Source organism: Leptosomus discolor, chromosome 2 (genome assembly GCF_034619465.1).
Source record: "Leptosomus discolor isolate bLepDis1 chromosome 2, bLepDis1.hap2, whole genome shotgun sequence".
In the NCBI taxonomy this organism is placed as follows: domain Eukaryota; kingdom Metazoa; phylum Chordata; class Aves; order Leptosomiformes; family Leptosomidae; genus Leptosomus; species Leptosomus discolor.
In genome coordinates this window covers 55,444,143-55,457,467 of record NC_141392.1, presented here as the reverse complement: position 1 = coordinate 55,457,467, position 13,325 = coordinate 55,444,143, and the positions used below count along the sequence as shown (strand labels likewise).

Here is a 13,325-nt window from a genome sequence, read left to right as displayed (position 1 = left end):
CTCAGCATCCCTCTTTTCCCAGCCCTGCACTGAAAGAGGAGGTGAGAAGGACCCAGGCACGTCAGCGACTTTCTGCACTAGGGAGCAGGAGGACTGGGACCCCTCTGTGAGGGAAGGTGAGCCTGGAGCCAGGGATGACAACCACACAGCGGGACACCATCCCACAGTGTCGGAGCGAGGCAAGCAGAGCAAGGCTGGGGGCAGTAATGGTTTTGCCGTCAAGCAAAAGCAAAGTGACAAGTCAGGACCCAAGTCAAGCCAGTCACCAAGTCAGGGACATGGCTGGACACAGGCCCTCCTGCATCACAGCTCAGGCCAGGAGCGGGTGCCCCAGCCCAGGTGGGACCCCCGGTGAGGGCAAGTAAGGCCGATGAATGCACCCAGGGCCCTGGCACTCTCCCCTTGTATCTGCTCTGCAGCACCCTGCGTAGAGACTGTGCTTGTTCGAGGGATCGAACTGGGCACAATTCCAGGAGTTAGGACCGATATTATTTTGGCATCTCCAAATAACTTTCTTAAAATCTAGTTGAATGGTAATTGGAGGAAAGCGGATTATAAGCAAATAAGAGTTCAGAATTAGCTTTATCCTGCCCTAGTACATCCACTGATCTAGAATGTGGCTTCATTCCCAGGCCCCCTAACCTCTGGCAGAGAGACAAGCATGCTTTCAGTTTTCTTCCCTTTCACTCACACTCCTGGCTTTAGCCACGTTTAAAGATAATCCATAGATGCTCCTTCTTGTCTCAGCTAATATGTTTACACCCAGTGCCCAGAGTCGGCTTAGTCTAGACTTCATGTCCTCTTTGACAACCTCAGAAATATTTGATGAGGCATATTTTCTCCCGGTGTTTGTTTCCTCCTTTTATTTGTTTATTTAAATCTGCTATTACACTGAAACAACATGCTGACACAGCACACATCTTTCATAGTGATCAAACACAGAGAATATATTTGAAGGTTTACAGAGCCACCCTAAATCCATCACAGCTCTCACCTCCATCGCATAACCTGCCGCCAATATTTTCTTAAAGAAAATGTAAGACAGGGAAGAAAAACTGTGATTCCTCTTTCCCTCTTAATGAAAATAAGCCTTTATGTCTAACCTATTCCCTGTAATACTTCCGAAATGCTTTTGAACAAGCAATCCTGAGCAAAGAAAGAAACCATTCAAGAACACAAGATAAAAAATACACACAGAAATTACAAAGTAACCAACAATCGCCTAATAAAGCCTTTCAGTAATCACAAAGTGTTATCTCTTCCACTTTTAGCTATCCGGTCTGTGCTGTATTCAGAGGCTGCCTATTGACGTTTCTCACAAGTGTTACGAAAATTAGCTGAAGATACCCTGGGAGTTGATGGTGACTTGCAGGATTGCTGCTGTTAGCAGCTGAATAGCAGGGTGCCAGAGGTATTGGCTCCTGTAGGATGATGGTGCTACTGCGGCGTGCAACAAAGCCGTGCTAAGGCTCACGGTATGGCAGACTACAATAGCATCCAGCTTTTTGAATATGTTCAGTGTTGGATTCTGCTGTACATAATTATATGAAAAAAAAACGCTCCTCACAACTGAAGTTCGAATGATGCATAAAGCATATAAAATATCGCTGATTTGGTATCACATCTGAAGGATTACAAAACGGCATAGCAGACTTGATGAGGAACTCAAGAATGCTGTATAGCAAAAAAAATCTGCCAGATGGCTTTATCAGGCAAACTGCAACAACACAAGTGGAAGTCTGACCAAGCCACTGCTGCTGATGCTGCAAGTCCGCCTGACAGACCCTCAGAGAGCTGGCAGCGTCAGCTTTGGAAACAATGCAGCAGAAAATGAGGTTGCAAAAGTAGCAAGGTGCTTGTGAGAAAGTCCCTGACTGTGCTGCAGGGACTGGACAGACGGTCCCATCCTCTGAAATGACAACGCAGCTATGTCAGCCTTCAGCTCGTTTTACAACCAACCTCTGAACTTTTCATTGCGCAGTTGTTTGGGTCTCAAGCGAAATACGATAGAAGAAGTATGTGCGTGCTCCTGCTTGATTTAACACGCTGTTTGGGACAAAAGAATTGTTGTTGTAATTCTGACAGGTGGGAACCTGACAGAGGGAGAAGAGTATCACTCGCAGGTATTTAAAAGCAAATCTAGACCAGAGACGATTAGTTGGTGTAAAAGTCATTCATTTTGCGAAAATCAAAGTCGGTGACCTTGGTACGACGACACACAGGCGCAGCGTTCTGGCGGGAGCGGCCTCGCCGAGCAGGCGGGTCACAACGCGGGCGCGTTCGTCTCTGTGGTCCTTCCTCTCCCGGACCCGAGTCTGCAAATAGCGCCCGGCTGGCTGTGCTGGCGAGGCCCGAGCCCGCAGGACCGGAGCGCGGCAGGGCAGGGCAGGGCAGGGCAGGGCAGGGCACCCCCCCTGCCGACCCCCCGGCCCCTGCAGGGCGCCGCGCCGTTACCACAGGGCTGGGATGCAGCCCCTGCCCCCGCTTCCATCGGCTGCCCGTTAGCGATCGGCCGGAGCTGGTGGGCGCGGCCCGCCCCGGCCTGTCCATCTCGGTAAACGTCGGCAGCTGGCGCCGTGCGGCTGCTACATACGGCGGGGCCGAGGGGGCCGGCTCCCCGCTCGCCCGCCATGGCTAGCGCTAGCCCCGGCCCCTGCCCGCCCGGGCGCGCCCGCCGCCGCGCCCCAAGCCTGTCCCTCCGCGCTCGCCGTCGCGCCGCAGCCAATCAGGAGGCGCGCGGCGGGGCGGGCGGGAGCCGGCTCGCGGCGGGGGCGGCCATGGAGGACGTGTGCGCCAAGTTCGTGTCGCAGAAGATCAGCAAGACGCGCTGGCGGCCGCTGCCCCCCGCCGCGCTCCAGCCCCCCGACCTCTTCGCCACCGGCTCCTGGGACAACGAGGTAGCGGGCGGGCGGGCGGGCCCCGAGGCGCGGCGCGTCCTTCCCGCCGGGGCGTGGGACCGGCGGCGGCGCCCCCTGCCCCCGCGGCCCCCTGAGTTTCCGCCGCGGCGGCGGGCGAGCGGGGCCGGAGCCTGCCGTGAGCGCTGCTCGCCCCGGCGTCACCTTGGCGGCGCCGTGCCCGCACCCCGAAGGGAGCCCGGGGCCACCCCGCTGCTCGGCGGGGTTGTCCCGCCGGGCGAGCGGGTTCCCTCCGGCCGGCGGCGGCCTCCCGAGGAGCGGTGCGGCCTGCAGCTGCTGCCTTCCCTGGCTGTAGCGAGGAGGCCGTGACGTGTTAGATAAACTTTCAAAAGCATTTTCGGGTCAAACTGGTGGTGTCATTTCCGTACAGGATAACAGGCTCTCCATTTGGTCTGTTGGAGATCTTGGAAATGCGGGCCTCAGTGGTGAATATCAAGGAGAACCTCAACTGCTGTGTGACATCAGGCACAATGGGGACGTTATGGACATGCAGGTAGAGTAGCCGTGCTGAACAAATCCGTGTTTTTTAAGGGCTTGTTACTTAGGAGAAATTAAGGGATAGTGAGCTGTCAGAATGCTGAGATTCACAAAAAAAAAATCTTAGGAAGGAGATGGGCAAAACCGAGCAGTATCAGTTTGTGGATTTGTTTGGTTTGGTTTTGTTGTTGTTTTTTTTTACCCTTTATCTACCAGTAATTTGGGTTACTCTAAAATCAAAATTATCATCTTGGTATTGACATCAACTAATAGCATGTTTATTATCTCCCTTTAGTTTTTGGATCAAGAGAGAATCGTGGTTGCCTCATCAACAGGAACTGTAACTGTATTCCGTCATCATCAAAATAACCAGGTAAGTAACTTGTACTGGATGTAAGCTGCTATTCTGCATAATACAGGTCACTTTGATCTTAGCATAAGATCTCTCAAAACTACTAGAGCAAGAAACATCTGCACACCAGAATCAATTTTTCGAAGTCTGTTAGAAAAAGCTTTGGCTTTATACATACAAGGAAATAAAAAAGCATTTTGCATACACACCACATAAATTAGATTCCAGAGCCAGATAGACTTGGGTGTCTGCTAGTATATATATATCTGTAACCAAACGGTGCATTCACTGAAAACACGCTTTGAAGAGTTTAGATTGTTTGGGGGGAGGGCGTATTAATGGGCTTGTACCTGCTTTATTAGAGTTTTTGCGTTCTTGAACTAAATGACTCATGTTGAATTTCTTCTCACAAGTGTCATGTGAGGGAAGACAGATAAACTCCGTTGTCTTTCACTTTGATTATAAATCACTGAAAATAAATGCGTAATGACTTTTATATATTCACAATGACACGATAAAGACCAACATCTATTAATAGTTTGATGTGGTACCTAAAATAAACTAAATTCCTTGCAATCAAAATCTAAATCTGACCGCATATTTCATAAAGGCTGCAGCTCTTTTCCCTTGGAAAGCCTGAAAGGGATAAGTCTCGCAAAAGACATTTCACAGTTCATAAATAGATTGTGTTCTTTCTGATTTCTAGCTCCTGTGAAAAAGGGGGTTCAGAGAAGAAATAACCAGTGTTTCATTGAAGGGTTGTGTGAGGAAAATTTAGATCTCCTGATTCTTATTTGTACAGGAGATTCTCATTCCTGTGAGGTAGTGTGGCTTTCCTGGAGTTTGTTTCTGGTTTCGTGAGTATTCTGGAAGCTTTGGTCTATCAGGATCATTATTTAACAGCAGAATTTCATGTCTGGTTACTCCTTAGACTTTATCTGCCAACCAGCGGTGGGAGAAAGCCCATTATCATGTGGATCAAGACACGTCTTGTGGTGGAGCAGCGTGTACCGGAGTCATCTGCAACAAGCCAGAAATTGTCACTGTTGGAGAAGATGGTAGAATAAATCTCTTCAGAGCTGACCAAAAGGATGCAGTAAGAACTATAGGTATGTAAAATAACTGCTCAAATTAGTTTGAAGTGGTTTGTTTGGGTTTTAGCTTCCTAAATAACAACAACCAAAAAATCATCAGTTGAGAATTGAATTAAATATTCCAAGTTGACTGTGTTTGCTCCGAGTTATGCCTGTATTCCTCCAGACTTCACATACTTGAAGCATATTTCAGATGTGTTTCTATATTCATTCAGATATTTGCAAGTCAGTGTTTTAACTGGTGGAGAAGTTTCAAGCCTATATTTTCTGTAGGCTTCTGATTCACCTAGAATTGTTAAATGCTATAACAGTATGCATGAAATATGGTTAAGTTTGAAGAAGTCCTGTGTCCCAAGTTCCTCACAACTGGAGGTCAGTGAAATAGTTATTTCAGTTTGCTGTTTGTACTAAGGTTAATCCTCATGGTGTTCGTATACAAAACTATCTATTTCTCTGTGTCTAAAGGAACACCAAGAATCAGAAGCCACTGTTTGTACCCTGTTCTGCCAGATATCGTGGCTCACATTTCTCCAGTAGTGAAAAAGCTCCATATTTCCTAGAGTAACAGATTATGTGATAGAGGAAGATGTTTGTGAAAGGTGTCAAAACTTGGTTACTCCCAACTCTTCTATCATGCTCGTCTCTATTTTGTTTCATCTGTTGGAAATAAAACTTAGAAGCAGAAATAATTTAAAGGACAGTAACGCCATGTTTGATAGTCACATTGTTAAACCAGGACTTTCTCCCTGAAACTCGCTGGACACAGCATCTGTGTTTCTCCTCAAGCAAAATCTTTCCTCCAACAGATGAAGGAATTCACACCGTGATAAGCCAATTAAGGAAGGAAGTGCTCTGGGATTTCTAGAGCGGGTACTTGTGTGTGCATGGCTGTATGTACACACACCAGATAAATCCTATTAATTGCATACAGCCCTTTACTGAAGCTCCTTGAGAATTCCTGTAGGAAACCTTTCTATGCTTTTTTATTAAAAAAACAAACAAACAAAACAAAAAAAAACCCACAAACCCAAAACCAAAAAACGTAGCGGCGCATGAGGCAGATCTTATTAGCACATGCACACAAAACACAGTAACTTTGCCTTTGAGGTGCAAGAACATTAACTAGTTTAAAAGGATTATTTTATTTTAAATTTTTACTTATGTACAGATACTAACAGAGTGCTCTGGTACAAGTTTGTTAATAATAGGGTAGGATGTTTTGCTGACTCACAGGAAGCAGATGTCCACAAAACCCCCCTATATTCTTCTCTGGGCAATTGCTCAGACGCTTACATACAGATTTAATAATGTGCAGGATGCAAGTTGTTAGTTTTCTCGGTGCTCACTTATTTGCAAATCAAAAGTACTATGTAAAAATGCTTGCTTTGTAGTGGTAGTATCAGCCAGTGTTATGCTGCAGTAGGACTTTGCACTGAGATTTGCTGGCACATAAACATTTAAGAAATATGTGAATTAATTGAGAAATTTCCTTTTGGAAATGGAAAGGGAAATGTTAAAATAGGAATGGTCCATAAATAAGTCAGTCATACCTATGACCTGGTAAGTGAAGCTTACCTGGAGTTATGTGGAAGGGACTAGCACACTCATTAAATAGAGATTGTTTTACAGTAAAAGTTGGAGAGGGAGGAGAGAACATCTTGGAAGATGCTTTCAAGACCTTCGGGAGGGAGTTCCATAGTGCAAGCAATCCTTTGTACTGGTTCCCAATTCAGTGATATCTTGATGTTTCCCAGGTGCTGAGGTGAACCCTCAACATGTTTTAACATGAAAACAGAACTCTTGTACCTCAAGAATTATTTGCTATTTTTGTTACTGTTTAATGGACTTGAGAGTATAATATAAAGTTGACATGTTTATAGTCCACTGTGGTAGGGGAAAAAAAAATCTCCAAAGTTAAGAGATGATGTAAAAATCTTCTGGAGCCATAAAGATAACATCATTGCTAAATCACTTACAGTTATTCTGTCACAAAACTTTAAATCCTTCAGAACTTCAGTGTTCAGTAACTTAACATTTCTTTTTAAAGGTGTTTTGGTGGGTTTTTTTATCCCCTTCTGCTTTCATTTAAATAGTAGGCAGAAAAGAAAGCTCATACAGATATCTGTAACCAGGCATCAGTGTAACTCATCCATCTCAATATCAGAAAAGGGTTCCATCTTATGCAGCAAAATTCGCCTATAATTTCAGTACGGTCTTACAGAAAGGACTTTAAAATACTTCAGGTGAAAGTAGACTTAATGATGTTACCTCATCATAATCAAGATGAAAAGTTGATATATAATAACAGAATGAAAATATAAGAAAATGTCTATGTCTCTCCTAAAGCCTCAAAAGTTTCACCTCAATGCTGTGACATGTTTGACATTGTAAATTATTGTGACCAAAAGAAGCACTGGAGAAAAGGACCTGAAGAAAGAGCTTTGCCATTTAATTAACAGTAGCACAGCATAATTCTGGCTTGGCTTTAGGGACAGGGGTGGATATCACATTGACAGGTCTTGGAAAAGGCCTAAAGAAAGGTGGTGAAGTGTTTCTACATACAGCTGCTTAATGTTCTCAGCCAGAGTTACTGTTCCTTGTGTTCAAAAGGACTGCATTACGGAAAGCTCCATAGCTTGCCTCCTGTCAGAAGATGCAGAGCATCTAAAGAAAACTTGCCTGAAAACCATGGACTTGGCTAAATTGATTCCTCCTCTTAGGAACTATAGAAAGAAATCTTTGGGATCAACAAGTAGCCCTGTAAGCACCACAGCTAATTAAATGTAGCTTCTTAGAGATTTGTCTCAGTAGTGTTTGATATAGGAAGCAAGGGCTCCTTTTTCAGAGGGCACCCTTGCAAGACTTAAAATTCACATGACACTGGTCTGTCTCTGCCCCTGAAAATGCAGAGAGGTTGTAACCATGTTTAGGCAGCTGTGTTCTGTTCTCTAAAGAGAGTTATTTTTTGTAATTAAATGGAGACTAGCATTCCATAAGTTTACCTGAATGCTTTCCTCCCCTCTCTTGCAGATAATGCAGACAGCAGTACGCTCCATGCAGTGACTTTCCTTCGCACAACTGAGATCTTGACAGTAAATTCAATTGGACAGTTAAAAATATGGGACCTCAGACAGCAAAGAAATGAGCCATCTCAAATATTTTCTTTGTAAGACCTTCTTTTTCTTTTTTTTTTTTTTTACATGTTTACTGAGAAGCACATGCTACTTTATATAATCTGATTTAAATCTTTCCTGATAGCTTCTTGGGGATGGGATGATAAATGACTAATGTTTTTGAAAAGGTTTTTAACTACTTTGGTATTTAAATAATCAAAAGCAGACTCTGCTTAATGGCTGAATTACTGTTGTGGCTATTGCACCTGTACACTTGTTCTTTTTTAAGGAAAAAAACCAAACCACCACCAACCCTCAACCTAAAACTCTTTCTCTTTCCCCAATTAAATATACTTTACATCTGTTTTTCTCCGCAGGCCTAATATAAAGTTTCTGGCATTTGAAATGTATTTGAATGATAACTTTGTGTCTTTTAAGGTATTGTGAGAAAACAAACCGAGCTAGATTCAAATCCTCTTGTTGTCTGTGGAATAATTCCTATTGCTGTTAATAGGCTGTGGTTTAGGTACCTGGTTTTCTTAGTGCCCAGTCTCCCTTTGTAACTCTTAGTATATGTTGAAACTGTCATTATAACATGAATTTCAGAGTAACCTCCTTATTACTGTAGGTATACTTAGAGTATTATCTATATGCAAGGTTTTCTCACTCCTGTGAAGCTGTCAGGTTGTGTAGATGCCTGTATACCATAGGGCAGAGAACCTGATGCTCATCCAGTTGTAGCTTCCTGTTCTTGCCATACCTCTAATTCCCAGTAGATGTCATGCGGCTTCAGCCTGTAGTGACCAGATGCTACAGGAATCGAAGCAGCAGTTGATACTGTTACGTTGTTCGTCAGTGCTTCTAGAGATTAAGAAGGAGAAAACAGAAGCTGAATAAAGAATTCATGTTTGGGTTGGTGTGTTTTTTTCCTTCTCCTTTGCAGGACAGGTGACAGAGTTCCACTGCACTGTGTGGACAGGCATCCCAACCAGCAGCATATTGTGGCCACAGGGGGCCAGGATGGGATGCTGAGTATATGGGACATCCGGCAGGGTACTATGCCAGTGTCCCTGCTAAATGCTCATGAAGCGGAAAGTAAGTATCAAATGGAGGGGGGAGAAGAAGGTGGCATTTTAGAAAAGTTTCTTATTTCTGTAAAAAAATTAGCTGTTGTAGCTGTGCTAGAAAACAATCGCGTAGTTGCTACTTAATGTGTTTTCATCCAATTGGCTTCAGTTTCTTCCTTCTCTGTATGCAAGGCTGTTCTTATCTAAAAGCCAACTATCTAAACTAAGACTAGACTTGGTAAGTAGCTCTTCAGTGAGTCATTAGATGCACTTAACCAGAATGGCTGTGTTTTCTAGGAGGGTAGGTATATAGTCATAGAAATTGATGCTGTGGGATGCAGGTATAGTAAAGCAAGAATGGCTACTAACAAACTGAAGATAGAACAGATCCATTTGGTACCTCCACAATGCTACAACAGCTCACTTTCCTGGTAACTATATCAACAATATAGCAATTCACTTAGTCTTGAAAGTTTCTTGACTTTGATGCCACAATTATATTTAAGGAGTAAAAATATTTCTTGATGTTAAGTTTTACTGACTTATTTATCTTTTCCACAGTTATGGTATTTAGACACAAAATAATAACATGTGGGCTGGGAACAAATACATGCTGTGTGCGAATTTAAACTTATTAGTAGGGAAGACGACATGATAAATTATTCAGAATGTTGAAATTCAGATAAGATTTTAGACTTTAACCATTTTCACAGTACTGAAAAGGCAACAAAATAGAGTCTGTCTTTTCTTTTTTCCTTTCTCTCCCAAGAGAGGGGAAACTGCAGTAAATAACTAAGGATGGGGTTTTGGGTCTCCTTCCCACACACACTTGAGAATGGAAGGTTTCGGCGGGGACCTGGGTTCTTTTTAGGTGCATGTCCACATCATATAGGCAGAGTGCACTGAGTGAAGTACTTGATACTTATTCTGAAGTTGTTTTGTTTGATTTTGGTTTGGTACTTCCAGTGTGGGAAGTTCACTTCCATCCATCCAACCCCGAGCACTTATTTACATGTTCTGAAGATGGATCTCTTTGGCACTGGGATACTTCCACAGATGTATCTGAAAAACCGTCTTTCCTTCATCAAGGTAAGGATGTTTGAAGTCAACTTGCACTGAATTGGTCAGTTGGCAACATAATTAAAGTCAATGTTCTCACGTGGCCCAATTAATAACACAATCCTAATATGGAAAACTAAAAGCTGGTTTCTTTTCTTAGTAGTTTTCCTGAAGTGCCCATAAGGCTAACAGTTGTGTGAGTTGTTTGTGGTCTGTTGCTGTTTGTTTGTTTTTATCTGCTGTACTCTGTGCCACCTCTAGTATTTCAAAGATAGATCATGTTCATTTAATCATCTGTCTATAGAAAAGAAATGAAGGCAGCCTAAATGATACGTTACTGTCTGAGTCTGAGGGAGATACACAAAACTTTATAACACCAAAATAATTGATATGTTAATAGGATAGTGGAATTACAAATTTACTATTCAAGGTCATAGTTGGAATTTCCAATGAATGAAACTGGATCCCCTAATATCATGGCAGGATTTTAACTAAAGATCTGATACTGACTTAATATAAGCATTTATTTTCACATCCTAGTCACAAAGACTGCTTAATGTCTTGCCACTTCAGTCTGTAAACAGTGGGGAAACTTTCAGATGTCATCTGCTCCCTTTGGCCTCAAAGTTGCCATTCAAAGCTCAGTTCTATGTAGGGAAACAATAAGATAACAGATTTGAGTTGCACTCTGCATGTTTTCAGGTATATTGAATATAAACCCTTTAACAACTGGCTGAAGTGGTGCTAACTTTATGCTGAATGATAGTTCTCAAACTGTGAGACTTCAGTCTGAATGTAAAATGTGTGGAAAAAAACTAAAGTCAAATCTAGGTATGTCACTTACTGCTGAGTAAGTAGTGAGAAGGGACGGTAAGGAATAAGTGTTGTTAAAGCAAAGCTGATGCCCCAGATATAGCAAGACACTGTTTATACAGACTTTTGTTTATAGGTCTGTCCTTGCTTTAGTCTCAGTTTAGAAAAACTTGTAGATAGTTACACTTGTTCAGCGACATGAGTTCATAGCTGTTCTGACCTATTTGTCTTAACTGAGGGCAGAGCTGCTAGCAGTTTCTGTAATCACTTCAAGTACTTGATTTTTTTCAAGTGTTTTTCCCCTCCATTAACCAAAGAGATGACATCTGTTAACTAATCTGAAAACTGACTTAAATGTAAAATGATATTCCCATTATGTCTGTCCCATAGCTACTATGTTTCTCCAAATTCTGAGAATAATATAAATTCAATTGGAACTTGTTTCCCTCTCTTCCTCTTTTCCCTCTCCTTCTTTTAGGAGGAAGAAGTACTACCTATTTTTCCCACAATACCATTAACCAGTCTGTAGTAAGTGCCTGGCTAAGCAACGATCCTACCAAAGACCGCATGGAAATCACCAACTTAATTCCAAATCAGACTTTGTCTGTGAATAGTTTAGATATTTTGGGACCATGCCTAGTATATGGTACTGATGCAGAGGCTATTTATGTGAACAGACAACTTTTTGCATGAAACGACTCCAGTATCCCTTTGAAGTACTGAACACCTTGAACTACTGGGAAATGCCAGGTTCATTCTTAATGATACTCATTAGTCTGTTATCAGCATGTGGGAGATGCCTACAGCTCGGTCCTGGTGCTGCAGAAGAAATTTAAGGTACCTCAGATTCTGACAGCTGTCACTGTTACTGATGTCCAAGATGGGTAACTTCCCTGGTGCCTGTTTGGTTTTGGTAAGCAGGAAGATAGTCACTAGGGCAAGGTATTTTCATGTTAATTGATGTCCATAATACACACATGCATACAAAGTGAAGAAAAGGTAAATTACTAATTTTTATTTTTTTCCCTGTAAAGATATTTTTCAGGTATTAATTCTAAGACCAAACTATGGGGTTCTTTGAAATTCTTTTTATGTCACCTGAGATGGGGTTTTTCATATATTTAGAGAAACAATTTTTTATGTTAGTTCATGAGAACTGGAAAGGAAAACTCTTAAAGCTATGAAATGTGAAAGGTTCTATAGGAATCTTAGCATTTTAGTAACATTTTGGATTATTTACAGATTCATCGTGGATGCTGCATGTTAAAACTTGATAATGTGCTGGTAACTCAACAGAAGAGTGGGGTTTTTATAGTTAAGAGGTCATAATTAACAGATGTGTTGGCTGTGTTTTCAGGTTTGAGAATAAGACTTTCTGAACTTGAGACATAGCCTTTGTCACAATCAAAATTAGTCCTTGAAAAGTTAATTTTATGATTAGTGTTGTACCTACCTTTTGTTGCAGAGAACCCTTGCTTTTTTTAATAAAACGATTTGCACAAGAATTCTGGTCTGACTTACTATATTAGTTCAAACAGATTTAGTTATCTTTACAGGAAGGTAAATAACCAAAAGTTATTTGGACTGATCCTGGGGATACAATCTGAAGGATGGAGGGAAATCCCTCAGGATTTGGGCAGCAGCAGATTAAGTTACAAGATTTTACCTGGCATTTTCCATCAAAACGGCTTTAGAGCATACTTTACTTCCCCATCGGCAAGAACAGCCGCCTTGATCTGTTGTGATAAGAATACCTTACCTGAACCGAATTTCTTGTGTGATGGGCTGGAGGAGGTGGATGGTGCGCTGGGACCGGGCTGTCCTCCCTCCGTACAGGAATGGATGGAGTTGCCAAGGGGCTCGTTAAGGCGTCTTAAATTTTGCTTCCCGAGTTGTCAGAAATGCAACGCTGCCTGGAAGGAAACGGCGGCGATGGAGGCGTCTCTGGGGGTAACTGATGGGTTTCCTTTCCTGGCGATTTACGCGCGTTGGTCCGTAACGAGTCCTTCGGTCGGGCAGTGACTGGGCCGTGGAGGCTCGGCAAAACTTTTTCCCTATTAAAAAAATCCCTATTTATCCATCGAGCTCGGTCCTGCCACGGAGAAAAGCAGCAGTGCCCAGGACCTGGCAGCGGCGGGGCGTGTGTGTGTCTCTGGGTTTTGTGGTGTCCCCCCGCTCCCCCGAGCAGGCCTGCCCAGGCCAGCAGCGCGCTGCTGTTCCCGGGGCAGGGGGCGGCCGCCTGAGCCACCTCCCGGGACGGGGGCGGGTGGCGGCGGCGGCCCGGCTCCATCCGGGTCGGGGCTGCGGGGGGAGCGCCGGGCGCGCAGGGCAGGCCGGGAGCTGCTCATATCCGGGAAGCCCTCCGCAGCGGAGACACCGACAAAATGGCGGCGCCGAACTGAGAGGCCCGTGGCGGCAGCGGCGGGCGCTGGCGG

At 43.5% G+C, this 13,325-nt stretch overlaps 1 protein-coding gene across 1 annotated transcript; it reads left to right on the top strand.

The window, feature by feature from the left end:
* The first annotated feature begins 2,762 nt into the window (after positions 1-2,762).
* On the top strand, positions 2,763-11,718 carry NUP43 (nucleoporin 43). The gene is made up of 8 exons (XM_086482391.1): positions 2,763-2,897; positions 3,286-3,408; positions 3,688-3,765; positions 4,676-4,853; positions 7,869-8,004; positions 8,895-9,046; positions 9,985-10,107; positions 11,369-11,718. The coding sequence occupies exons 1-8, from the start codon at positions 2,778-2,780 to the stop codon at positions 11,581-11,583; spliced, it is 1,125 nt and encodes a 374-aa protein (XP_086338517.1). The 5' UTR covers positions 2,763-2,777; the 3' UTR covers positions 11,584-11,718.
* Positions 11,719-13,325: the final 1,607 nt, after the last annotated feature.

What these genes read in the sequence shown, in the direction of transcription:
- NUP43 (XM_086482391.1), top strand. Translation starts at nt 2,778, where the DNA reads ATGGAGGACGTGTGCGCCAAGTTCGTGTCGCAGAAGATCAGCAAGACG. An exon ending in GGGACGTTATGGACATGCAG is followed by an intron (nt 3,409 to 3,687) that starts GTAGAGTAGCCG and finishes ATCTCCCTTTAG; the next exon opens with TTTTTGGATCAAGAGAGAAT. An exon ending in AAATGCTCATGAAGCGGAAA is followed by an intron (nt 9,047 to 9,984) that starts GTAAGTATCAAA and finishes TGGTACTTCCAG; the next exon opens with TGTGGGAAGTTCACTTCCAT.